Source organism: Puma concolor, chromosome D1 (assembly GCF_028749965.1).
Source record: "Puma concolor isolate L17-30 chromosome D1, mPumCon1.1.hap2, whole genome shotgun sequence".
NCBI classification, from domain to species: domain Eukaryota; kingdom Metazoa; phylum Chordata; class Mammalia; order Carnivora; family Felidae; genus Puma; species Puma concolor.
This window is the reverse complement of record NC_141676.1, coordinates 7,398,181-7,424,984: the sequence shown is the minus strand read 5'-3', so window position 1 is coordinate 7,424,984 and position 26,804 is coordinate 7,398,181. Positions and strand designations below refer to the sequence as shown.

Here is a 26,804-nt window from a genome sequence, read left to right as displayed (position 1 = left end):
GTAGGGGAGGAAGGCAGGCAGGGGGATGGGGCTCTGCCAGGTCCCTTCTGGTTGCTCCCCAGCTGGACCCCGAGCCCTGGAGATAACTCTCACCTCCCCCACCCCCCACCCCCGCCCCTCTGCAAGCTGTCCTGTATGCCCCCGGCCACCAGACTCCCCTGGAGGGGAAGGCATGGAGACAAGGAGCCCAGGACACCACACCACATCTAGAACCTCTGAAAGGTTCCAGAAAGGGCTCCGGAGAAGAGAGGGGCCTAAGCCAAGGCCCAGAATATTAACTCTAGGAGGCCCAGACCCACTGTCTTTGACCTCCCCATGTAGCTAGTGAGTGCCATAGTGCACAACAGGGCGTGGGGGGGGGGGGGGCACACAACCCCAAAGCCCAAGACAAGAGAGCCTCTGGCCAGAAGCAAGATGCCACAGGCCCAGGTGCCCACCGCCAACAGCCCAGGGCTGGCACCTTCTGTCCACACCCCGCATAGTCTGGGCCTCCTGGACGCAGAAATTCACTGACCCAGTAAGACACTAAACGATCAAGAATCTTCCATATAGTTCCCACACACCTGCATTCTAGAAAGACACACACACACACACACACACACACACACACACACACAACCATTAATAATGGTTAGCTAACCCAGACCCAAACAATAAACTCATTCTATGTGAATAACCACCCATGCAGTGATGCCCCTGTGGTTCAAACTACATATGCAGCCCCTCCGTCTGCCAGTCTCCCAGCTGCATCAGAAGCCATGACAGAAACCTTCTGGTAGATCTCGAAATCATGAGAGGATAAAACGTCCTGCACAATCCAGAAAAGCCACGGTCCTAGGTGCCCATAGCCCATCCTGGCTCTTTGTAAATGGACCTTCACTACCCTGGCGGGGGGGGGGGGGCGGGGGTCCCCACAGTCCCTGGGCTCAGCGCTCTGGCCCATTTCTGGGCCACACACCATCCAGTCACAGACCCCAAGTTCACCCACCCATGTGCAGAATCAAAATAAATGCCAGCCCCCTTTATAAGCTGGAGTGATGAATCCAGAGCTCTCCATCCCTGGCTTCAGGGAGGTCGGGGGCTGAAAGGCTCTGAAACCAGAATCAGGGTCAAGGACCAGGAGAGTGTCACCCCCTCGGGGCATTTTTCGGATCCAGGTGTACTGCACCCCCCCCCACACCCACACACACCCACCCAAGCCCAGATGACATCAGGTGCAGGGGTGTCAATGGGCGTCTGGCAGGTGGATATGGATATTATGCAACAGGAGGGGTTGAGGGGTGGAGGTAAATGGAGGGAAGGGAGGAAAGGAGAAATACGGGGAGAAGCCCAGAGAAAGGACACAGAGAAGCAGGTGCAGAAGGAGAGGCTCCCTCACACCAGGGGATGTGGGGGAGACGTTGGGGCAGAGAGGGAGGATGCCCCTTGGTCTGGAAAGCTCTCCCAAGTTGGCCTCTTCCTCTAGCCGAGCAGGGGGTCCCAAGAGAAACCTGTCCCTTCCCCTCCTCTCTTGACTAAGGTGAACAGAGGTGGGGCCAGCCAAAGGGCCTCCTCCCAACTCTTCTATCTGCCCTCTGCCCCTCTTCCTTCCTCTCACCTGCCTAACCCTCCATGGGTCCCTCCCTTCCGGTTCCCACCACCTTCCAGTTGTGTCCTGCGGCTGCTCCTTGGTTGCCCTGTGGCACCGGGCAGCCATTAGCCCTCTTGGGGCTATTTTTCTCCTCCGCACAGCAAGGGGGTGGCCATCTCTGAGGCAACCCCAAAACCAACATTCCCTAGCAGCGCCAACCCCCCCCCCCCCACCTCCATGCTCTCTCCTCCATTTTCTCTCCCGGTCTCCCAGCTCCTTGCATCCTGACCCCAGCTCCTTCACTGAGCCCTCCTCTGCCACTCAGCTCCTAGGAAGGTCCCTCCTTCCAATCTTCTCGCCTCTCCTGGGCCTACTCCTCTCTCCCCTCTGGCCCTCTGCTCCTCACTGCACGCACGCTGCCCTCCCGCCCCCCCCCAACATCCCGGCCTCCCCTCTATATCTCACCACTTTGCACATCGCCTCAGTGCCCAGAAGGATCACGTCCTATCTGGGCCCCTTTGGGAGGAATCACTGGGCCTCTGGGGAGCCAGAGGGGACAATGAAGAGGAGGGACGAGGGCACAGAGGGCCCAAGAGCGTGTGGGGAGAAAAAAAGGGGGTTAAGAGCCAGAGAAGGTGTGGGCTGGGGAAGTGGAGGAAGAGAGAGACCTGGAAGCAGAGCGCTGGATGGAGAGGACCCCAGTCTTATGAAGACATGAGAGGAGGTACACTGGGGAAGAGAGAGGGAGGCAGTAGAGAGGAGGGTGGGAAGGGGCCACTCTTGGGAAGTGGACAAAGACGGAATAGAGCGCGGAAAAAGAGGAAAAGATAGAGTAGGAAAGGGGGTGAGAAGGTTGGGAGGGACACAGGGGCAAAGGCTGGGAAGCAAAGATGGACGGAGGAGAAGTAGCAGGAGGGAGGCAGAGAAGAGCGCAGAAATGGTGGACCGGGAGGGGCGCGGAGGAGAGGCGACGAAGACACAGGCATGGCAGGTGAGGGAGGAACAAGAGTGGAGTGAAAAAGAAAGAGAGGTGATGGATGGGCAGAGATGGAAAGTGATGGACGCACAGAAATGGGAGGGGACAAGGGTACAGAGTGAGAGCTGGTGACAGCACAGTGATGAGAGATGATAGGAGTCCAGATAAAAGGTGATGGGAGCTTGGAGATGTCAGAACACCATGGGAGTCAAGGTGGGAGGTGATGGGGGGACCGGAACAGGAGGCGAAGGAGGCGCAGAGATGGGAGGGGGGGAGGTGCAGAAGTGGGAGGGAGAGAGGTACACAGATGGAGGGGATACGGGTCCCCTATGGAAAGGGATGCCAGTATGCAGGGAAGGGACGTGATGTGTGGACTAAAATGGGAAGTGATAGGGTCTCCGGGATGGGAGGTGACAGGTCTGATCTGGACTGGGAAGGAGGGACCTGAGCTGGGAAGCGATGGGGTCCGGCACGGGAAAGAGGGGTGAAGTGTCAGGACGTGTCAGTGATGGAGAGAGTGCAGAGGCTGGAAGTTGTGGGGTGCGGTGACGAGAAGCGAGGGGTCACGGGGACCAGGGAGGACAGAGGTGGAAGGCGGCAGGTACTGAGTTAGGAAGGAATGGCACACAGAGAACCTGAGGGTTGAAGCTATGAAGTGATGGGGGGGCCGAGGCGGGAGGTGATACAGGGCGGAAACAAGAAGTGATAGAGGTTGGAAATGGAAGTTGATGAGGTCTGAGAGGGAAGATGAAGCCGGTTTTGAGATGGAAGGGTTATGAGGGGCTGAGATAAGAGGTGACAGGAAGTGGAAGGTGACAGAGGACTGGCCCAGGTTGATGGGGTGACTGGGATGAGGGGAGGTGGGGAGATTGGGCTGGGAGATCGTAGGGAGCCTGGGGCGGGGAGGGGGGGAGTGTGAGTTCCAAGCAGTAAGGCTGCAGAGGTGAGAGACGCTGGGGGTCAGAGGTGCAGGTAGGGCAGAGGTGCAGAGGGATTGCAAAGGAGAGATGAGGCCCGGAGAGGGCTGGGGCAGGGGAGGGAGCTGACTCTTTGGGGGGTGATGGAAGGCCAGTCAGAGGGGAAACGGGGTGGGGTGGGGGGACAGAGGTGAAATAGAGGCGGACATGGGAGAGGAAGAGACGGGACACGTCAGAGACAGAGATGACAGATGGGGCGGAGGGGAGCACAGCTGGGGGGACAAAGATGAGAAACTAGGCCCAGAGATGCCCGACGAGCAGTGGCAAGGTAGGGAGGGGCAGAGGTGGAGGTGAGCCGGCTGGAGAAATGGTGAGGGGCAGAGGTGGAGGAGAGGGCAGGGTAGGGGGAGAGCTGGACCCAGGATGAAGGCACAGAGATGGGGAGGTGATGGGAGCGGAAACAGGAAGGGGTTGGCAGACCGAGATGGGGAGAAGGAGGTGAAGGTGAGGCAAGAAATGAGCGATGACGGCCAAGCTGAGGCCGATGCAGGGGGTGATGGAGAGGCCAGGGTGGGGCCGAGGAGCTGGGAGCCGGAGATGGTAGGTGAGGGAACGCGGGCCCGCAAAGCGGAGGGGCCGGGCCTCGGCGCGCACAAGCTGGGGTGCGGCCCGCGGGGCCGGGGCCGCGCGCACGGGAGGCCCGGGGAGGGGGGACGGGGGTGGGGGGGGGGGCCGGCCACGGCAGAGCGCCACTTACCGTGCCCGCCGCGGGTGAGGAAGGGCATGCGGTTGATGGCGATGGGCACGGTGCCGTGCTTGCTGTGGAAGTGGTGGACGTGGTGGGTGGTGCTGAGGCTGGAGGAGACCCGGGCCCCCTCGGCCGCCCCCAGCAGTAGCGGCAGCAGCAGGAGCGGCAGCAGAGGTGGCGGCGGCGGCGTCGGGGGCCCGGCCAGGGCGGGGGGGCGGCGCGGGCACCCCCCCGGCCCGCTCCCCCCGGGGGGCATTTCGGCCCGGGGGCGGCCGCCTCACAGCCCCATGGCCGGGGGCGGGGACGCGGGGCTGCGCAGCCCCGCGAAGCCCCCCTCCGGCTCCGAGCCCCGGGAGGGGGGGTAGGGGTGAAGAGAAGGAAAACCAGAGCCCAAGCCTCGGTCCGGAGCCAACGAAATCAACTGGATCCCGCCGGGGAATCCGAGGTCCGCGGAGCGGCAACGCCAAGGTCCAGGACGCCTGGGTCCATCTCGAGGAGCTAAGGGTCTGCCCGCATCCCGGCGGGGTCGGAGCGGCGCAGGGGGCCGTCAGAAACCCGGGGGAGCGCCCGGGGGAGGGGGCATGGTGCCGGGCGGAGAGGTAGGGGAGGCGCGGGGGCCAAGCAGGGATGGGAGAGCGGGGGAAATCCTGCGGAAAAACCGAGCCGGGGGAGGGGGGAGGCTGGAGGGGAGAAGCGGGAGAACGACGGAGACTAGGGCCGGCCGCGCCGCTGCTGCCGCTGCCGCCCGACGGAGGCCGGGGGGGAAAGGAGGGAGCGGCCGGGGGGGGGGGGGGCGGGAAAAGGGAGGAGGGAAGCAAATCCGGGTGAGGGGGGGAATGAAGGGAGAGGAGGGGAGAGGAGAGGAGGGGAGCGGGACTGAGCAGAGGAAAGGCGCGAGCCTGCGAGATTCCGGTGGAGAGATGGAGGCAGCGGAGTGTTGCTGCAGAGGCTGAGGGCTGGAAGGGAGAGGGAGGGAGGAGAGGAGAGGAGCGGAGAGGGGAGGGGAGAGGGAGCGCGGGAGGAGGAGGGGGCAGGGCAGAGGGACCCGAGCGGCTCCCGATCTGCGGGCGGCGCTGGGCAGCTCCGCCGCACGGCACCTGGCTAGCCCGCCTGGCGCTCGCCTCTCCTCTGCGCGCGCCCCGCCCCGCCCCTCCCCCGCGCCCGGGCGCGCGCGCTCCCCTCCCGCCAGCTCCAGAGAAGGGGCCCTGCTGAATAATTGAACAGGACTGAGGCTAGCAAGAGAGGCAGCTCTCTTCCTCCGCCTTCCCTTCCCCCGCACCTGGACGAACCCCAGTGGTGCCCTCTCTGGTCCAGCGCGCAGAGATGTGGCCACGGCCACCTCTGCACGCACCCCTCGGAACACACGTGCACGCTAGGATGTGGAAGGGTATGGAGACACCCACGTGCCCATACAGGCACCAGTGAGCGCGCAGGCACACACACAGGCTCAGACACATACATGCATACATGTGCTCATAGACACTGGCGCACGGACTCACACTCGGCGCGGGGGAGGGGCAGGAGGTGTGCACATGCACAGAGGCACACATGCGCGCACACATACGTGTTCGGCCGCAAGCGATGAACAGCCAACATACACACAGACACCTCCTCCCAGCTCACCCTCCAAAAACAATGACCCAGAGCCTCACAGGTACTCAAGGGGAAGACACGTCACACACGTACAGTCTTCTCACTACCTTCCCAAAAGGGTGCTCCCCTACCCAGCACACCCTCGCTGGACGCCTCCGATCTTCCCCTCCCCCGGCCTCAACCTCTCCCTCCACGGAGTTTTCAGGACACCTGTCCACTGAGTGTCCCACTTAGGACAAAACCCTTCCTGGGTCACTTAGGTTCGGCCAAGGAAGCCACTTCTTCTAGGTGCCCCTCCACTGGGATCTGCCTCCCCCCACTCCCCACCGCAGAGTTTTGGGGACCTCTGGGAAGCACCTGTCATAGCCCAAGAGGTAAGTGCAGAGAGACTCCCGTCCCTTCATCTGGATGTGACCTCTGCACCCACATCAATCTGGGTTCAGTGAGACGACGGTCTCCTCGAACCAGGGAAGGGGTGGGGGTGGGGGGCAGAGGGTCAAGAAAGAGGAAGAGGGAGGGAGGTGGAGATGGACCTGGAAGGAGCCAAAGAAACAAGGTAGTAGAGTGAGGAGGGGTGGTGAAGAAAGGGCAAAAGGAAAGGGGAGGCGATGTGAGAAAGGGGACAGGGAATGGGGGCACACAGGCAGGAGAGGGCTGGCTCCTGCTAATTGATTCTGAATTTCATCTTCCAGCACCGTGAGCCCGACGGGAACGCCTGAATGCAGTCAGCACCCAGGACAGCTCCCCTGTTGCCCAGGTCACCTCCCCAACCTTGTGGGAGGACGTGGCCCCATTTGGCCCCTGGCCCTTCAGAAGTGAAGAAAGGGGTCCCCAGAAGAGAAGGAAGGCTTCGAGGTGGAACATGGCTCTGTGAGGAAAGAGACACTGCAGCCTGCAAAGCGGGGCTGGGGCCCCCTGAAGCCTTGTCCGCCTGCCCTCTCCATCCCATCCTTGTGCCCCAGGCTCTGGAATAGAGACTGACACAGCTCTGAGCAGGCAGAAAATTTATGGTCCCAGAGGGAAGGAGGGAGGAGCCGGTGGCGGAGAGAGGAGAGGAAGGGAAACCGCCTAGAGGCCAATCAATATCAGTGAGTGGGAAGTGGAGAGAGTTGGAGGGGGTGACGTTGGGGAGCCAGGGGGGGAGACGGAGGGTAAAAGAGGAGAGGGAGAGGTGTGCAAGACATCAATAGAGCCTGCGGAGATGAACAGAGCAAGTGGAGAGATGAGAAGAGGAGGGCACGCATGGGGAAGAGCTGATATCCTGGGAGAGGGGGGTTCTGGAAGACAGAACCCTGAGCAGGCCTGATGGGAGCACCTGGGTCCCAAACCCCAGTTCCGGAATTTCAGCCCCATGTCAAGCGGTGTCCCTCCTTCTAGCTTCCCTTCCTCCCTCATTTCGTATTCTGTTCTCCATTCTCTCCCCCACTTTCCTCTCTCTCATGGCAGAGATGGGTTCTCTCCTCGGATCTCTCCTGCCAGAGCAGACTACTGAACTTTAAAGGGACACAGAGGTCCTGCACACCCCATGTTACAGACGGAGAAACTGAGGCCACAAGCTGGGAAAGGTTGTCCTGAATGAAGGTCAGACGTCTCCCCACCCCAGTCTCTCCCCCACCAGACAACCCCAACGCTCTGAGGACACCCTGGCCATTCCCACCCTCCTCCCTCTCTTCCGGCTCTGGGCCCCTTCATGCCCCGTGCTGTTCCCAGGGCCTTCACACTCAGGCAGGGTGAACTGAACAGGCCTCTCGGCCAGGTTCCTGCTTGACCTTGTGCAGCGGCTGGGCCCCAAGAAGACCAGCCATAGAGGGACAGCACGAACAAGACACAGAGCCGAACGTGGAGAATTAGGAGGCACGATCCCAAGAGAAGAGGGAATTACGGTTTGGGAAGTAATGGCACAGCCCCCAGCCCCAGGTTCCTGCCCTGCCCTTCCGGGGCAGAGATCTCAGAAGGTCCCCCAGGGCCGGTATCGGGGGAAGCAGCAGGCAGAATCCCAGCAGCTGCCGGTTGCACCCACCTTGTCTTGACCTCCACGGCTCTGCTCAGGCCTGCCACCAGACACAGACCAGTGCTCAGGGATGGTGATTCTTCCCAAGATATGCCCTGCTCCCCAGCCCCGAGTCTCCCTGCCTCCCACCTTCCTGGAACCTGAAGAAGCTGTTCCAGCCTCTCTTCCCACCCTCGCTGAAAGATGACATAACTCCCTAAATTCCCAACAATCTCTATGCCCGCTTCCAGAAGGCTCCGGTGTGTGCCAGTGTAGTAGTGACAGTGGGCAGCAGTACTTCTCGACCTTGATCCTTTGCATCCCAGGCAAGAAATGCCCACTATTAGGGGCGCCTGGGGGGCTCAGTCGGTTGAGCATCCGACTCCGGCTCAGGTCATGATCTCGTGGTTCGTGAGTTCGAGCCCCGCGTCGGGCTCTGTGCTGACAGCTCGGAGCCTGGAGTCTGCTTCCGATTCTGTGTCTCCCTCTCTGTCTGCCTTCCCCCACCCTCCATTCACACTCTGTCTTTGTCTCTGTCTGTCTGTCTCTCTCAAAAATAAATAAACATTAAAAAAATTAAAAAAAAAAAGAAATGCCCACTTTCAGCAACACCACCCGGGACTAAATGAGCAGCAGGAGGTAATGGAGTCAGGAGCTCCCAGGTTCCAGCCGTACTCTATCCCCCCAGCACCCGAGAATTTAGGGCATGCAAGTGGCCTCGGTTTCCCCATCAGTTAAACAGGACGGTCGGTCTCCAGCCCACTGCCTTCACTGAGGAATAAATTAAAAGAGCTTTGTGAACTGCCAAACGCTAAACAACCAGTGGGGATTATTACTGTTAAGCATCAAAGTTACCATCGTCTCCAGATCTGTGCACAGTGAGTGAGCTGGATAGAAAGAGGCCCCGCCCTGTCTTTCTTCCCCGGGGAGCCAGGGCTCCAGTGTCCCTGAGCCCTGGGGGACATCGTCTGGGGGCTTTGGGAGGAACAGAGAGGAGCAGGTCAGACGAGGAAAACCCTGAAGACAGGATGGGAACAGGAAGCGGAGATCCTCAAGCCTGGGCCAGGCCTCAGAGCCCCCCAACAGTGCTGAGGAAGAGGGCAGGACATGCTTCCCACGGAGAAGGAAGAACCAAGATCTGCCCAAGAACCCAGTCCCTGGAACTTGTAGGTGGATCCTGTAAGAAACTCAGGACTTGTGCCCGGATGACTACGGCTCCAAGACGTGGCAGGGAAGCAAAGGCACCGACCCCAGTTCTTAGCCCACGTCTACTATTAACTACCCCCAGAAATCCACTGACCCCTCCAGGCCTCGGTCCCCATGTTTGTAAAATGAAAAAGCCCAGTCCTGAGTGGTGTGTGTGTGTGTGTGTGTGTGTGTGTGTGTGTGTGTGTGTCTTTTCCCAGGCAGCTGACTGGCCACACCCCTGGTCTCTCCACAGGGCTACCCCGAAGGAAGACCATTCAGGTGATGCCCGAGAAGACTGCCCTCTTCCTCGCTGCTGCCCGCAGGCCAGTCGTCCGAGAGAAACTCCGCAGCCCCCCTCAGATAGGAGTCGCCCTCTCTCCGCTTCCTGCCCCTGCTGCCCTCCCTCTGCCAAGCCCTAACCCACTGTTGGCCACCAAGCCCCGGTACCAGAAACTGCCGCTGACAGTGCCCTCTCTAGGGAGGGGCCTCAGACAATATGCAAGTTGGCAGACAGATGCCCAGACAGGGAGAAGAACGAGGCAAGGACGCTAAGGAGTGTCCTTGTGGCTCCAAGGGGACCACCTACAGCTGAGATCCTTGGCGGGGGGGGGGGGGGGGGGGGGGGGGGGGGGGGAGGGGGGTAGTCGGGAACAGCATGACTGCTGTCTAGGGAAGCCAGCTGTCCAGCGGCCTGGCCTCCTGGGAATCTCCTGAGCCTGCCCCCTTGGGAGCGGGCCGACTCTGGGCAGGAAATTGGAGACTTCCGCTGCACTCTCCCGAGGGCACCGGAGGAAAGGGGGTGCAGGTCGACGCCTGCCCCCTGTCCTGAGCTATAGCAGGTAAATCAAACCTGTCAAGACCATCACCAAAATCTCACAGGGAGAGCAACAGAGGCTGACATCTTTGGGTACAGGTGAAGGGGGCAGCGTCCAGCCAGCTCCGAGCAAAGGGAGGAGGCCGTCTTATCAGCAGATTGCCCCAGGGGCTCAGGCAGCAGCAATCCCGCCCAGGCCCCAAAGGAAAGACTCCAAGGGGTCGAGGGTCGACAGCAGACAGCAGCTCCCCTCCCCCCACTCCCCCCCCCCCCCCCCCCCCCCCCCCCCGCCCCGTGCTCTCAGAACAAGAAGGGATAAGAAGGAAGCAAGCAGCATGGCTCTCAGAGACCCTCTCTCCTCCCCGGCAGTCCCTACGGCTGGGAAGGGGCCAGATCCCCCCGGGAACTCACGGTCATTGCAGACAGGGCCTCCGTAGGAAGTCATGGTGCAGTCACAGGTGAAGCCATCCCACTGCTGCAAGCAGACACCCTGGTTGGCACAGGACTCTTCGGTGCAGGTGGTGCTGGGGCCTGGAAGAGGCGGGAGGAAGAACACCCCCCACTCAGCCAAGCCCCCTCCCTCCCCAGGAGGCGCGGAAGCTTCAGAGCCCGTGAGAGGCCCCACCCTCAGTCCTGCCAGGACCAAAGGGCCAAAAACCGACGAGGGCGTGGGGGCTGGCCACGGGTGGGGAGGGGTGCTCAGGGACGGCTGGGCTTGGCTTTGAACTGCGATAAGGGGCCAGGGTGAGAGGCAACGGGAAGAGTGAGTGACCCTTCACCCCCGGCACCCCTGCCCCAGGGCTGTGGGGACAGGCTCCCGCGAGGCCTGAGAAGCAAGGCCACTGTGCTGCCCCAGCGAAGCCCTGCGGCCCGCCCTCCTGCGGCCCGCCCTCCTGCGGCCCGCAGAGTCGCCCCCAACTCCTGCACCCGCCACTCACCGTCACAGCCCCTCTCCACCTGCCCGATGCGGTGCAGGGCGTCGGCGATGAGGTCTGGGAGGCGTCCGTTGAGGTCCACCGAGGCCAGGCAGCCCTGAAAGCCATCCCGGGAGGCCACCAGCTTGGGCAGGTTGCTGAACATGTTCTTGCTCAGACCGCCAATGTACAACTCCCCTGTAAAGGGAGAGGGGTCAAAACCTGAATCCCGGTCCCCATTCCCCTCCCAGGATACCAGCATCTGCTTGTCAGGTCGTCCCAGACTCGGGTTTCCGTAGAGAGATCCCACGACCCCCCCCCCCCTTCCTTCTTCCTTCTCCACTCTGCCATCTGTCTGCTCCCCTCCCCGAGAAGCCCAGATGCCCAGGGTGGGGTGCTTGGGGGATGGGGAGCAGCTGGGAGACCGGGCTCCATGCTCTCTCCCACACAGCTGATTCCAGTTCCGGCCTGTAATCAGGGCCTTTCAGAGACGTGAGGGCCTGTCTGCGCCGCCCACCCTCTCCCTTCCCCCTATTCCCTGAGCTCCCTCAGGCCTCTCTCTCCTGAGTGCTCTAACCCAGCTCCCTTTCCCCAACAATTAGGGCTGGGCCGGGGACTCTGGGTGACTCCAGGAAGTTCTCCTCGGGGACATCCGATCCCACGCATCACTGCCCTGGCCATATCGCGCCCAACTCCCCGGAAGACTTGGCCGGCCCAGGGCGCAAGCTTCAGCGAGACGGGGTCTTGGCCACTGGCTCCATGCAACACAGGACTAACCCAGACCACCCTTGGGTCTGCCAGCGCTTCGGATAATCTGTGACATGCTGCCCCCTTCTGGAAGCTGAGAGAATTGGCAGCACTAAGCCGAAAGATCTGGCCGGCACCTGACCGGGCTTCTGGTTCCCACTCTGCCTCCAGCTCACTTGGGGACCTCAGGCAAGCCTCCTAGCCTCCCGTCTTCTCCCATTTCCTCCTTCTCAAGGCGGGGGTGACTTCACTGGTCTCTGAGGACCCTCCCCGACCCCAGACGATGTGAGCCACACGGACCACGCGGGGGTCTCCATGGGGCTGAGGGCTGCTTGGGGCAGATGAAGAAGGTCGCTCGTGTTGCCCCAGAGGGTTCTGGAGAAGCTGCAGGCCTCGTCTTTGCTCTTGTCCCAAGGCCTTGACTCTAGGTTCCTCCTTCTTCCCTGTTCTCTCCAGCACCCCTTCCGGGGGCAGCCAATGACCACTTCAATAGCTACCTAAGGGCCCCTGGGGAATGTGTGACCCCGATGTGACACCGAGCCTCCCAGGGAAGCCTGGGTCCAGAAGAGTGCCCAGACAGAGCCTAGTCGATGCCCAGTGTATAGGACAGGCCGCATGCAGGGACCCCGCAGCGGCTAACCCCCCCTCCCCTTATCAACTGTCCCCTCCCACCCACTCGGGGGGAGCTATCTGCCAGGACACTATGCTCCCCATCCTCTTTCCAGCCCTCAGCCAAGGCAGGCCTCTCAATCTTGGGCAACCAAGAGGTCTTCAGAAGCCCTGGACTGCCCACCCCTAGCTCTAGAGTGAGGCCACCAAGCTCCCCGTGAGGCACATCCCACGGCCGGGCTTCCGGTGTTGAGGGCAGCCTCACGGGAGAGCTGAACAGAACTTTGACAGGAAAACGTCAGGCTGGACACAGAAAAGAATAGGAAGGAGCTGGAAACCGAGGCCAGGAGGGGAGAGGGAGAATCACGTGAGTGAAAGAGCACGCCAGCCGGTGTGGGGGAGGGAGGGTCTTGCTGGGGCCAAGGGGGCATCTGGGTCAGGGCCAGGCCTTCTCCACAGGCCCCAGGCCCCACCTTTGAGATCGAGGTTTCGGGCGCCATTGGAGTGCTGCGTGACCGTGCGGGAGTCGATCTTGAGCGTGTGCACGTTGCCTGGGTCCCTGGACACCACCACGTTGTGCCACTGGTTGTCATTGACCGGCTTGTCTGAGTTCCCCTTCATCAAGGACGGGCCATTCCCCAGGTCAAACACGTAGTGGATGTACCTGCCCCGCGGTAGGGAGGAGACACTGGGTCAAGGCGGAGGCAATACTGGGAGGGGAGGGTAAGGAGGAGCTACGGCTCGCAGGGGTCCTGCGTGCCGCAGGAGGAGGGGATAGAGGGGGAGAGCCCACGGTGGAGGGACCCAGCCCAGTACAAGAGGACTCTGGTGTGAAGTCCCATCATGGGGACAACATGGGGACAGAGGGCCACAGAGGAGCCGGCTCCTGTGACAGGCTCAGACGAGGAGCTGGTTGGGGGAGAGGTTTGTGGGGACAGCAGGGGCCCCTGGGGGCAGGGCACAGCTGCTCTAGGGTGGGGTCCCCTCAGGCAAGAGAGGCCATAGGGACAGGGCCCTGCCTCCCGCCTGCAGAAAGGACGTGCCTGAGCCAGGACGGTGAACGGCAAGGACACTGGCAAGGAAGGAACCGGGGAGTCACCGGGTTGGAAAAGGGGGTGCCACTCTTCCATCTTGGCGGGGGGCTGGGGACCTGAACCTCGAGCTGTGGTCTGAGGGGACTGGATATCTCAGCCAGTGGCGGGGGCCGTATCTCGGTCAGCAGGGGAAGGGGACCCCTTCCTTGCCGGCGGCGCAGGGCGTGGCAGCTCACCCCTTGACCAGCTCGATGACAATGAAGTCATTGCCGTTGCCCGAGTTGAACAGGAGGAGCCCGTCGGGGGCCGTGGTCTTGAACTGGAAGAAGAGGTGCATGGAAGCGTAGGCTTGGAGCGTGGCGAGCGCCAGGTAGCTGCTGCGACTCTTGAAGGTGACAGGATCGGCCACAATGGCCCGCAGGCCGAAGCGGGCGTTGAGCTCGCAGTAGGTGATGTCGCCGTCCTTGCACTGGTCCATGTAGGGCTGGCCGTTGAACACCAGCCCGCTCAGGTGCCCGATGAAGTTGGAGGGCACCACGGAGATGAAACGCCGCTCTGTCATGATGCCCGTCTCAATGTTGTGGAACTCTAGCCGCGTGTGGGCTCCCGCCATCTGTCCTGCTCGGGACCGGAGACAGAGATGAGGTGGACAGGCTGGGCGGGGGGGAGGGTTCTGGGGCTGGGCCCCAGGGTGCCAGGAGCCTCCCCTCCACACGAGGGCCACACCGGAGAGACATCGGCAGACACCCTCGGTGGGGGTGCCGGCGGCCGCACACCTTGCCGGCCCAGGGCTGACGGGCACCGGGGACAACGGCGTCCGGGCCCCCCCGTGACATGCCACCCCTCGGGGAGAAACGGCAGCGGGGAGTTTGCCAGAATGCTGCCCGAGGAAGGGAAGCCAGGCGGTTGTCACCGAGAAGAACAGGGCCGTCCACAGGTCCCCGGAGGCGTATCCACCCTGCTGGGCTCAGCGCGCTCACCCTCCACGGTGACGTTGTCCACAGACAGCTGCAGGCTCTTGCCACGCCGCACCACCCTCACCGTGTGCCACTCGTTGTCATTGAGCTTGTGTCCCGCAAAGAGCGTCTCGGGGCCTTTACCTGCGGCACCAAGGGGGGAGTGAGCGCGGCGTTCCGGCTCGCTCGCCTGTGGCTCCCGGTCCCAGCCCAGGCGCACAGAGTCTCCCCCCCACACGCACAGCTGCACACCTATGGCCTAAGGCACGCGGCCAGCTGTGCCACACGCACCCCCACCCCCCGCACGTGGGGACACACGCTCACCCAGTCTTTCCACACCCAGTCAGAAATCCAGACAACACCCACTGCCTCTTTGCGCAACTCCCAAGGCCGTCCCTGGAACAGAATTGGATGCGAACGGTGCCTCTGGAGTTGTGCCCTGAGGCCCTGCACACAGCCGCCCCGTACCTACAACCAGCGTTTTCTTCCCGAGTCTTCTCAGGAGCGTCAGTGCCAGTGTGTGTAGCCAGCAGTGAAATTCTCAGCATCGAGGCAGAGGCCTGTCCTTTTCAAACTCCCAGACCACCCCCGTGCCGCACATGTGAGCGCGCGCCCGCGGCTTCGCTGCTGGCGGTGAAACCTTCACGCAGACACACAGCTCCCCCCCCCCCCCCCGCCGCCTACAGAGGGACCCGGTGTGACCTTTCTGTACGCCTCTGGTTAACTCCACGCACCCCGACATGCGATCACACACACAGCACAACCGACCTGGGCAGAGAGGGGAACGCTTCTTAGGAATTATGACCCTTTATTCGAGGCCGGGATTCGCTGATTCCAGGTCTAAACCAAAACCTCTTCTTCTTTAGAAGGATGCTCAACTTTGCGGCACTCCCAGGGCTCCCGCCAGCGGGGCCGGGGCTCAACACGCACGCGCCCACAGGTACCAAACACACAGAGGCACACGCTGGGCGCACACGGCCCCCTCTGCCGGTGTCTGCCGGGTTCCTGTGCTCTCTCGCACGACACCAGGGCATGCCATGCAGAAACACTCTCTCCGAGACCGCACTGAGCCCAGCACCCTGGGATGCTCGGAGGTGGCCACACCTGCTCTCCTCCTCACCCCCAGCTGAGAGACTCACTGTCCCTTCTGAACGCGCCCCGGCGTGATGGGAACTCAGCGCCACCCCCACCCTTCCCAACACAGGAGCTGTGGAGGGCTGAACGTTGAACCTCGAACCCCTGACCCTGTTCCCCACCCTCCTCTTCTTTCCTGCGTGCCTCGCCCGCCCCCTTGTGGCCGCCTCTGGAGATGCAGCGGAATATCCCAGCTCTTCTCCGGCTTCTTCCGGCCACAGGGAGGGGGGTCTCCTGCCATAGGTGCACCCAAGTCTTTGCCCCACCCTCCCAGGGACTTGAGATGACAAGGCTCCCTGGCCTTCGTTTTCTCAGTGAGCATGCTGACCCAGGGCCCTCCACCAACGCCTCTTGGTTCACCTTGGCTTGGCCCGTTCTGCCCTCCACAGCCACACTACCCCACCCGCTCTCATGCCTGCTCCCCTCCCACCACCCCCACTGCCCAACCCCCACACAAGCCTGCGAGGAAGGCTCTCCTCCCCCCCACTCTCCCTCCCCAGATCCCAGTGTCCAGCATCCCAGGCCCCTGGGGGCTCGGCAGAAGAAGAGGGAAGCCACTTACTGGGTGCGCAGCCGACGCGCAGGCAGTCTGGGGGGGCCGTGGGGCGGGCAGAGGGGGAGGGGAGACAAAAAGGCAGAACAAGTTTTTTGTTTTCTTTTTTTTTTACATCCTTCACAGGGAGGGGTGTCTGCGGGCGGGGGTTCCCCCCCAGGACCACTTTCCGGGGACCACGCGTGCCCAGGTGCCCTCTCCCCTTCCTCGGTTGGACCCCTGTCCCTCCTGCCCCCAAGAGGGCTCCAACCCTCCCCAGAACTGGGAGGCAGGGCAATCAGGTGATGGGAAGAGGGCTTGCCGCCTCCCGTCTTAGAGGGGCCTGGGGCCTCTCACGTCTGAGGGAGATGGCACCTTGGGAATCCCAGTCGTACAGGGGATCTTCGTGGGGCTGAGGGCTTGACCAACCCCACATCTCCACATCTCTCGGAGGGAGATGGGTGGGGAGGGCCAGATTCCCTGCATCCCCTGCTCTGGGACGACCCCCTGCTCAGAGCCCAAGTTGTGACACATCACTCCCCATCCCCCCCTGGGCTCTGAGCCAAATGGAGGGGTCTGCCCCAGGGCTCCCTACCCGCGGCCACACATCTCCCAAAGTCCCAGGGGGCCAGCACCACCCCCTACAGGAACCTTCCTTCTACCCTTCCTGATGGAGGATGCCAGGCTGCCACTGGGGAACAGGGCGATCTTTCACCCTGAAGAGGAACTAGAATCCATCTGTTTTCTCAGGGAGGGGCCAAGGCCTCACAGATGGGGCTCGTGAGGCCCCCAAAGTATGATTTCAGAGGACACCCAGCAAGTCAGAGGCGAACAGGCACCACAGGCAAAGTCTGCCCCAGCCTCCGCATGGCTGTCTTATGACCCCAGGGTCAGGCGGCCCCACATGGTCAGAAAGCACACCGTCTACATAGAACTGTAGCCCAGGGCTCCGGAGCCTTGGACCATCCCTCTGATGGGACACACGACCCACAACATGTCAGTTGGCCAGCCTCGCAAGGGGAACAGAGCACTAGGGTCCTATGAAATTGGGGCCTAGGGCCCTTGGGACACCTGCACCATGCCACCAGACCCAGATGAGCTGGGGCTGCAGAACGTCCTGCACCCGGAGGCAGAGGAGCTGGGTCCCAATCTCATTGTGTGGCTGTGGGCAAATCTCTTTTCTCTGAGTTTCATCTTTTCGCCTTGTGAGCCCAGAGCAAGAAAGAGGTGTTCAGTGGGCCGGCCCCTTGTCTTTCCGGGAATATCCTGGCATCCTATGGCTCCTCCCCGAACAGGCTCTGCCTGCACCCCTAGGCCCAGGACACAAAGGCGGCTGGGGGCATCTGGCATCCCTTGGGCCCCTGAAGGTTCCTGCAGTGGAGGTAAACAGGCTCCCCTGTGGCTCTGGGGGCATGGGCCCCTCGGGCAGTACGGCTGAGCTCCACACGCGTCGTCAACCGCAGCAGAAGAGTGGGGGGAGCAGCCGGGACCCTGAGCCACAGCCTGGCACCAAAGGAGGGAAGCAGCAGCAGGGGAAGGCAACGGAGCAGGTTCAAGGGGGAAGTCAGAGGGACAGTGAGAGGAAGGAGGCCAAGAGGGTGCAGAGAGAAAAGAGGAAGGAAGGGGGAGCAGAGGGAAGCAGAAGCTAGATGGGGGATGGGGAGGGGAATGTCAGGGTGGGAGGGTGGGAGGGTGCCAGGCCTGGAGTCAGGTCACGGGGGCTCTCTTTGGGCCAGCAGAGTCTTCACCAATGAAGGGTCCAAAAAAGAAAAAAGGGGCTGGAAGGACAGGCCGATCCCCTATTGGGAAGAGCTCAGTTCTTCCCTTCCCTAGCAGGGGTGGGCGCCAGGAATGGGGGGTCCATCTGTCCAGAGAAGAGGTGTCAGCTCCAAGTCCCCACCCCCTGCAGTGACTCCACCCTCAGAAGCCCCACTGCAGTGGGGTTGGAGGAGAGCCGACACCCCGTGAGGATGGGCACCCCAGGAGGGGGCCGGCACCACCCCGGAGGCAAGCAGAAAGTGGGAGCGATGAGAAGCACCCACCTTCGTGCACACACCCGCCCAGAGCCCAGCTCAGGCGGCATTAGCTAGTGACCCGTGCAGGAAATGAACAGAAGTGACAGGTCTGCACAGACTCACCAAAGTCCTGGCTGAACATAGAGACCAGGATGGGGTTATGAGTGTGTAGGGAAACAAACAGGTGGGAAGAGGTCACCGGCATGTGAAGGAACCCAGAGTGAAGAAGCCAGGCTTCCCATCCCATACCCCCACCTGATCCCCTGCCCCACCCAGGCTCCACAGTTTGGAGACGGTGGGTCCAAGTCTCCCATGCAAGGAGCCTCAGGAGCCCATGGGCCAGAGGCTCATCTCAGAAGTGACATCACAGAGTGACAGTATGCAGTTCTTGTTCAGAGCAATCTCCCCGGCTGCCCAGCCTATGCAAGGTGCCTGTGAACTACCGAGAGCCCCAGGTGGGAACAAAACACCCTTCCATGGCCTCAGGGATTGATGGACCTTGGAACATAATGTGTATTCAGCCCGGCTTACACGAACAAGAGTTAGGCTTACTCTGTATGGCCTTGAGAGGGCAGAACTAGGTCCACAAGAGGGAATTTCAGAAGTTGACGCTAAGGAAGAATGACCCAGTGATTAGAATGGCCATAAGAGGTGGGGAGCTCCTGACATGAATGGCATCTGAGCAGCGATGGAGGAACTAACAGGTAATTCACATATGGGGCGGGGGTGGAGCTGGCTGGAGGAGATAACTTTTAAGGGTTCCTCCAGCTTGGAGATTCTTCAGTTACAATACATCCTTCACGTTAGCCTCACTGACAGCTGGGGCTGCAGGAGCACAGCTGGTGGAGGGCAACTCCAGGGAGGGCGGCAAGGGACAGGCTAGGTGGGGCAATGGCCCAAGAGGCCATACCAAGGGCAAAAGGACCGGGAACACAGGTCACACTGGAACAGGGTGAAGAATCCCGGGGACTCTAACATTCCCTGGGAACAGAAATCAACCACCCTGCTCAGGGCCAGCAGACCTTAGGGTACTTGCTTGGGGTCTGCAGGCACGGTGGAGGCCTAGGGACAGGGCAGGAGACACAATCCAGTTTCTCTAGCATCCTCGGCCTGGAAGGAGGCAGCAGCTCCTTGTCAGCCTTTTCTGGCCCGGCAAACACCGTGCCTCCCGAAGCTGGCACTGAGTGCCTCCTCCCAGCTGTCCCACCAAGTGGTCACCGGCAGCCTTGGTTTCCTCTTTAGGACCAGCCCCACGTCCAAGTCATTCCACTGAGCCTCTGACAGGTTGCACAGATGCCTGCGTATGTCTGCCTTCCCTCCCTCCCTACAGGATGAGACTTTGACGCGAGAGACCAAGCCTTGTGAGGCTTCTCTCTGCTCCCCGGGAGCGAGTCCAGCCCGGGATCAGAGCCTTGGTGTGGTTCCCTGCCTGCGAGGCCCCACAGGCCCTGGTAGCCAGCAGGATGGGGAAGCAGGGGCCAGACCGGGTCATGCAGTGTGGAAGCAAGCCCCCAGGCCTGGTTCTAAGCTTAGGTCTCTACTCCCATTAGATTTTCTTTCGAGAAGGGCTGGGTGAGTCTCTACACGTGTGGCTTGCATCTTTACAATGTCTTCACTCCCATTATTCCATGGGAGCCTGAAAACCGCCACAGAAGGTAAGCAGAGCAAGGATCCTTAGCCTCATTCTACAGAAAGAAACAGACTCAGAAGAGAGAAATGACTTACCCAGCGGTCAAAGAGACCGGGCCCGAAACCCAGATCTCCTGGCCCCAGGCCCAGTGCTCTTCCCATCAGAGCCTGAGGCTGAATGGCTGGGTGCAGATCACACAGCGGCCACACTCCTCCTTGTACACGCATCGCTGAGCATTGCGGACAGAGGCATCTGCACCAAGCACTTGGTCACGGCTTGTCACGGGGCATAGTAGAGATAGCATCTCTGCGCGTGGGACCCAGCATGGCCAGGGATGAGAGGCAGTGAAAGGTGAGAGCCAGTGGCATCCTGAGGGCCACCTGGTTCTCTGATTTCTAAGTACTTATGAGGCACAGACAGAAAAGTACGCCAGTGGGAAGGAGAGGGTAGATCCTACGGGCGAAGGTCCTGAGGATCCGCCAGAGAACATGTTCCTGGCCGATAACACCGCCTCCTGTCTAATATCAAGGAACCCAAGCTTCTTCCCCACGCACCTAAGACAGTTCAAGTAAGGAAGAGGCATCGGCCTTCCCTGCAGATAGAGGGCCAGAGACTTTCCCTGCGGGATCACTTCCGAGCACACAGAGCCATGAGCTTACTGCACAGAGGACACACCTCCTAGGCGAAGGAGTGGCTTGTGCTGGGTCTGGGTACACAGCCAGAGCAGTCTGAGAACCCCAGGGCCACTCATGGGGTCCTGGACTGGCACCTTCCTCCTGTGACCATTTCAGAGGTGCTAGGGGACGTGGTACGGACCACGGAATGTTGGCCAAAGCGTGTTTCCCTTCCCACGTCCCCCCTGCAGCACTGACACCCACCACCCGCTCTGGGGGCTGTGACGGTGGTCAGAAGCTGAGCTTCTTCAGTTCCCCAAGTCTGAGGCCCTTACTGCCTGCACACCTCCCTACCTCCTGCCCCCAACTTGCTCGGCAAATCCTTGTCCTATGGGTACCAAGGCCAAGTGGTCCAAAGGGGAAGAGGAAAGATGTAGTATAAATTTATTAACAAGGCAATGGGTCCCCAAAAGGCCACCATCTGTCCCACAAATGGCCTAGAGATGAAAGTTAGGGTGAAATCCAGATATTTCAAAGCTCAAATCCTCTGAGTTCTCTCCAGTTGAGGACATAACAAGGAACCTTCATGGCCCGCATCTGCCTACGTGGCAGGCCCTTGGGTGCTATACGCCTTTGCGTTTAGAGAGGCTAGGGTGAAATGGACAGCTGTGAGTCCAGCCTGGACGGCTGAGGACCTCCAACTTCCAGTGTTCCCCTGACCGAAGCCCCGCGACGGCGGGGTCCTGGTCTTCGTTGCTATTGTAACCCAGGTTCAGAATACAGTGGCACTTACTTCCCGTAAATAGGAGCTGAGTGAGTGCACCTGCTGTGTTTTTGTTTTTGTTTTTTTGCCCCAACCGGCCTGATGGTGCCCCCCCGCCCCCGCGTGGACACCCTGGGGACTGCCTGCGAAGCGGAGCTGATCTGGGCTCATCTGGGCAGGGGCAGGGACGGCGAGGGCCCCTGACGCCCTCCGCCCACCCCAGCTCTGTGAGAGGCAGTGGGGAGACGCTGTACTTCAGGGCAAATGACCTGGCGTGGAGTCTGGGCTCCGACCCCAGCCACTGCTGGCTTTATGACATCGGAGGAGTCAGTATATGAATTCTACAGTCTATAAAACAGGCCTGGCACAGCCCATCAGGTGACCCTGCGGCTTCAAAGGGCAGCCACGGGACGCAAACGTGAAAGCAGACAAGGGAAGATCTGTCCCCAGGCGTCCAGTGTCACCTGCGCACACCTATGCACGCAGACAGACACGGCTCTTCAAACGCAGAGCCCGTGAGAGAAGCTGTGTCCTCCTCAGCTCCAGATCTGCCACTGCCCTGGGCTCAGCCTCGGCACCGCTAGGCACCCGCAAGCCCTTCCCAAATGAATGAACCAGCGAATGAGTAAGTGGATGAGCCGACAGCCCAGAATGAGCGACGCTGTGACGTGTGTATGCAGGACAGACGCCACCAAACCCAAATGAGCGCCCCCGGGAGGGCGGCGGTCGCGCCCAGACACACTTGGGCAGAGGGCACGGCCAGACTCGGGGTGCCCCCCATACGCAGTGTTGCCAAGCACGGAGCATCCCCTACGCTGTGCACCCTTGCTGGGGATGAAGCTTTCAGGGGCTCTGGCTGAGGCCGGCCCCTCCCCACTTCCCACTCTTGGAGGTGCCACCACCAGCTTCTCCAGACAGAGGGGGTGTGCTCAGAGGCAGGGACAGGGAAGGGGCCAGAACACAGGGCGGGGTCGTTACCGAGGTTGACAGTGAGCTTCATCTGGCCCCCGTCCAGCTCAAGGCGCAGGGTGTCGGCTGACTCCCTGGAGGTGGTGGCCATCATTAGCCCGTAGGCCCGCTGGGACATGAAGCGCAGGGACACATCCTCTGCCTCCGTGTGCATGGCGTTCGGCAGCATGATCTTCATGTACATGGAGCCATCGTAGCTCAGGACCGTGGCCTCTGCCCCAGAGGTAACGGAAGAGGGAAATCAGGGCACGGCCGAAGGCCAGTGGAGGGAGAGGGAAAACCAAGAGGATCGTTACAAGGACAGACCCAGGGCTGGCCTATGAGGGGCACCCCGAGGAGGAAGGGGCACAAGGAGGGGCAGTGGGGACCCCTGGAAGGAAAGCAACCTCACCTCTCTCACAGACCCGCCCCAGAAAGCCGGTCCCAATGCAGTCACAGACGAAGCGGTTCCAGCCCTCTCGACAGATGCCCCCGTTGCGGCAGGGGGCAGACGCACACTGCTTCAGTGTCTCCCGGGAGCAGAAGGGGGCGATGCCCACCGCCCCCTGAGCTTCGGCCAGGCCCCGAAGATCTCGGCTGCGCCCGTCTATGAAGAGGTCCCGAACACAGCCCACGTAGCCAGCCCGGAGCGCCGCCGTCCACACCTCCGGGGGCAGGGGCAGGTCCACCCGCCCCCCCTCAGGGAGACCGCCCAGGTACAGCTCGCTCTCCAGGTCCAGAATCTCACTCTCCCCAGTGGCCAAGAAGGGCGTGCTGCGGCTGTTCACCGAGATGGAGCCTAGGGATCGAGGGAGAGCGGGCCTCAGTGAGGAAAGCAGGATCGAGAGTCACCGCGGGCCAGCAAGGGATCCCGACCCCCCACCCCACACCCTGCAGCAGCCCTGGGCCAGAAGCTCAGCCTTCCTTGCTGCTGTGGATGCTACTCAACAGAGATTCTGAGTTCAGGAACTCAGGTGAGCCAGCCCCAGCCCAGCTGCAGGGTGCAGTGGGCCTCTGTCCAGACTCCTCCTTCTGTACCTGAGTGAGTCCTCAGAGGATATACAGGAGGTGGACATGCCCAAAGGGGCTAGATCATTCGAGGGTCATTACCCCAGCCCGTCCCTTAGACCGGAAACCAGAGGCAGAGAACACTAAGGAGGCTGAGAGGTTTGAATCCAAAGCGTTTTCCCCCTACTTTAGTGACTGTATGTCAGACACTTAGCACTTCATTTATGTCACCGAGTCGCAAGGTAACCCTATGAACTTGGCCCTTTATGACCCCGACTTGAAATGGCAGGTGAGGCTTAGGGAGATTGGGAGACCTGCCCAAAGCACCACAGAGGGTGAGGAACGGAGCCAAAGTGCCAGCCAGGCAGTGGGACCACAGAGCCTGCACTGTCCAACCCTCTGCCTGGTGGGCAAGATGGGTAAGCAGATCCGTCCTGGAGCCGGACACAGGACGACACCCAGGAGAGGGGATGCCAGGCACAGAGCTCCTACATACTACGACTTCTTTGGAAGGAAAGGCTGGCTATCTTAGGAAAAAGATTTGGGATCAAGTAGGAGCTTCAAAACCTCTACTGAGATCTTAAGAAGCAGAAACCTATACATTAGAAAGTATTCTGTTTATAATTTTTTTCCTATGCTTTTTCCTTCCTCTCTCTTTTCCCAAGAAGAACTCTTCAAGAAATAAGAAGAAAAGAGAAGAGAAGAGAAGAGAAGAGAAGAGAAGAGAAGAGAAGAAAAAGAAAAGAAAAGAAAAGAAAAGAAAAGAAAAGAAAAGAAAAGAAAAGAAAAGAAAAGAAAAAAGAAAAGAAAAGGTCTAGCTATCTCCATGAGGTTAAAGAGAGGTAAGGAGGATTTGGTCTACATTAGGCACAGGGGTGTCACTAAGGAAGCAGAATTAGTACCTCCTCTACAGACAGGACTCTATCTAAAGCATGGTTTCTTCTGCTCAAAACCTTTCCTGAACCAGAGAAGCCACTCCCCTGGGCCCCATTTAACATGGCCCTAGCTTGTTCTTCCCCGACAAGGCATCAGATGCTCTAGGGTCTGGCTGCTACCACCTACCCTTCCACCAGCACCCCCCCCTCCAATATGGCCCTCCGCATCTCTATTTGTAGCAGACTCCCCAGATGCCTGCTCTACCCACCAGCTCCAGGGTCTCCTGGACATGGACGTTGCCCAGCGAGACTCTCAGTAAATGAACCAAATGTGGGAGAAGGAAGAGACAGGGAAAGGAAGAGGTGGGAAGAGAGTGTATAATGGAGGGTCAGCAAGAGGAAATTAAAGTGAGTACAAGCCTTGCTCCAAGATCCTTGCTCCAAAACATGGAGATGGGACAACCCAAGTGCCCATCGGCAGATAAACTGACAAACAAAATGTGGCAGATACATACAATGGAATAGTGTTCGGCCACAAAAAGGAAGGAAATAGTGACCCAATGCTACAACATGGATGAACCTGAAACCATGCTAAGTGGAATGAGCCAGACACAAAAAGACAATTATTGTGTGATTCCATTTACAGGAGGTCCCTCCATTTAGGAGGTCCCTGAAGTAGTCAATTCATAGAAACAGAAAGTGGGATGGTGGCTGTCAGGGACTGGGGGGAGGGGGACTAGGGAGTTAGTGTTTCACGGGGATAGCGTTTCAGTTTGGGAAGATGAAAATATTCTGGAGGTGGACGGCGGTGATGATTGTACAGCAGTGTGGATGTCCTTAATGCCACTGAACTGTGCACTTTAAAAATGGTTAAAATGGTAAATGTTACGTGTAATTTAACACAATTAAAAAACAAACAGGGAAAAGGTCAAGGAGAGCTTTGTTGCGATGACTGCCCCAAGTCTGGGCTTAGGTGCATAAATGAATGTGGGACATCAGAGATGGCCCAGAGCTGGTCAAACAGCGACCCAGGGACCAGCCAGACCTGGTATGTGGGCTCTGGAGATCTGTGGGAGGCTAAGGAGAAGAGAGAGAGAGGGGTTCTCTGCAAGGCCTGGACAGACTTCCGATCTAGAGAGTTACTAATCACCTGTGTGGAGACCCTGGGAGGCAGCAAGTGCCCTGTGAAGACCCCCGGGTACCATCATGAGACAAAACTGGGGGATGAACGCATGTGCTGTAAAGCCCAGGAAAGGCGACATTTCTCTGGAGAAGAGAAAGGAAGAAACAGCCAGCCACGAAAGGTTGATGCTTCCAGGGGCCACAGTGCTCCTGTGGGGGGGGAGACCATCCTTCCACCCAGTCTCAAAGGTCTGGTGCAGTGACAGCTGGGGAGCACAATTTAGCTGACGCTGCTAAGTGCTTACACTGGATAATGTGTCAGCTCCCCTTTACATCAATTCGTTCTCTCATGGTCAACAAGATGGAAAAGAGGAAAAGAGCAATGGGCAGGAAACAAGAGAATGGGAAAAGAAGACTGAAAAGGAAGAGTAAAGGGGTGGCTGGAAGCAACACAAGGTTTGAGAAACAGCACCTGCCTGGCCCGAGCACTCTCTGCCCTGCTGCTTTACTGAGGCTAGAAGCCTCACCAGGTGGGAGTGCCAGGTTGTTTAGCGTCCGTGTCGCCCCCAACCAGAGCCTGAGCTCCATGACAGCAAAGACCTTTGAGTCACCGCCATCCCCGTCCCAGCACCTTGGACAGCGCCTGGCGCTCCATAGGTACTCAGTAAGAATTTGTTGAGTAATTAATGAAAGAGAGTTGCATGGACCTAGCTAGATAGAAGGGAGGCGTGGTTGGGAAGTTTGGGGTTTTTTTTTTGGGGGGGGGGAAGGAGAATGGGATGTCTACTCTATGTTAGGCACGGTGCTAATGCTTTTACAGGTATTTTCTTATTTTCTTCTCTTAAGGACCTCCAGTGTAATGGATGTAGATAATGAAACTAGGGTTTTATAAATAATGAAACTAGGGCTTCAAGGGGTTGAATAAAGGGCCTAAGGTCACACACACAGTAAGTGGGAGAGCAGAGGTGCGACTCCAGGTCTGCTGACTCCAAACACTATGCTCCTTCTGTCAGTGCGCCATGACAAGGAGGGACAGCGAAGGGGCTGACAGGGCCAGAGGAAGGGGTGGGACAGCAGTGGAAGGGACCTGGAAAGAATGTCAGGGCGGGGGGTGGGGGGGGGGAGAGGAGTGTCTGGGAGGAGAGTGGAAGGGACCAGAGGCCTCCTGACCTTTGCGCCCGTCCCTTTGGAAGTCCACGTGGCACCACTCGCCATCGTTGACCTTGCGGCTAGATGCCCGCAGCTTGATGCCCCCAGAGCCCATGTCCAGCAGCAGGTAGAGGTAGCCATCCAGCAGCTCCATGGCAAAGTAGTCGGCCCGCTGGGCAGAGCTGTGGCTGCCGGCCCCGGCCCCGGCCCGCCGGCCCTGGCTGAAGAGCAGCAGCCCGTTGGGCTCAGTGGTACGGAAGTCTAGGGAGATGGAGCTGGTGCGTCTGGCACTCCAGCGGGGCAGCGCCACAAAAGCCTCAGGACTCTCAAAGGTCACAGGGTCCAGGGCAGCCACATCCTCACAGCGGAATGACAGGTCCCCCTGCAGCTTCATCTTGGGGTCCCCTTCCTTTGCCAGGCGAGACAGTTCCAGCTTGAAGTCATTATTCTTATAGACCACCTGCAGGGAGGGGTGGGGTCAGGGGTGAAGAAGCAAAAGCGGCTCAGGGCCTGGCCACTCCTGCCCAGCGTGGACCTCTGTTCTAGAACTTCGTGCACAGAGGCTGTGAACCAGCACCTCCCTTGCCCCACTTATTTTCCGGGTTCCGTCTTCCAGCCCAGCACTAGCGGGACAGCCCTCATTGTCTGCGGGACTGCGGTTCACGACAATGGCAAGACAATCTCTGCTACCATCTAGTTGACATTTTCCGATGGCCAAAGTATTTTTATTCACACTCTCATCTGCTCCTCACACCCACCTTAAGAAGTAGGCACTGACTACTCATTTTATAGATGAGGAAACTAAGAATTAGACTGGCCAAGGGACTTGGCCAAGGTCACAGAGCTAGTGAGGGGAAGACCCAGGACCAAACACAGGGCTTTAGTGTTCACGCCCAACAGTCTTTCCTCTGTACCGCAGCTGCCCTCCAGGGTCCTCTGAGAGGCTGGGGGACTTCAG

General features: G+C 59.9%; 1 protein-coding gene and 1 long non-coding RNA gene across 14 annotated transcripts in view; one reads left to right on the top strand and one right to left on the bottom strand.

The window, feature by feature from the left end:
* The window catches only part of NRXN2 (neurexin 2), a 99,970-nt gene that overhangs the window by 30,911 nt on the left and 42,255 nt on the right, over positions 1–26,804 (bottom strand). For 7 of the 13 annotated variants that reach the window (XM_086677023.1, XM_086677026.1, XM_086677024.1 and 4 more), the window contains 9 exons: positions 25,868–26,306; positions 22,105–22,491; positions 21,723–21,926; positions 15,753–15,779; positions 14,081–14,200; positions 13,337–13,718; positions 12,540–12,730; positions 10,735–10,908; positions 10,208–10,327 (listed from right to left, as the gene is read on the bottom strand). In XM_086677023.1, the coding sequence (XP_086533149.1) occupies positions 10,208–10,327; positions 10,735–10,908; positions 12,540–12,730; positions 13,337–13,718; positions 14,081–14,200; positions 15,753–15,779; positions 21,723–21,926; positions 22,105–22,491; positions 25,868–26,306 (2,044 nt within the window). Of the gene's footprint in view, positions 1–4,220; positions 4,483–10,207; positions 10,328–10,734; positions 10,909–12,539; positions 12,731–13,336; positions 13,719–14,080; positions 14,210–15,752; positions 15,780–21,722; positions 21,927–22,104; positions 22,492–25,867; positions 26,307–26,804 lie in introns of those variants that run through there. The other 6 variants (XM_086677032.1, XM_086677034.1, XM_086677033.1 and 3 more) reach the window with 3 other exon arrangements.
* On the top strand, positions 3,712–6,796 carry LOC147576388 (uncharacterized). Its single transcript, XR_015240737.1, has 3 exons — positions 3,712–3,791; positions 6,065–6,178; positions 6,497–6,796. It is a non-coding gene; the product is annotated as an uncharacterized LOC147576388 (long non-coding RNA).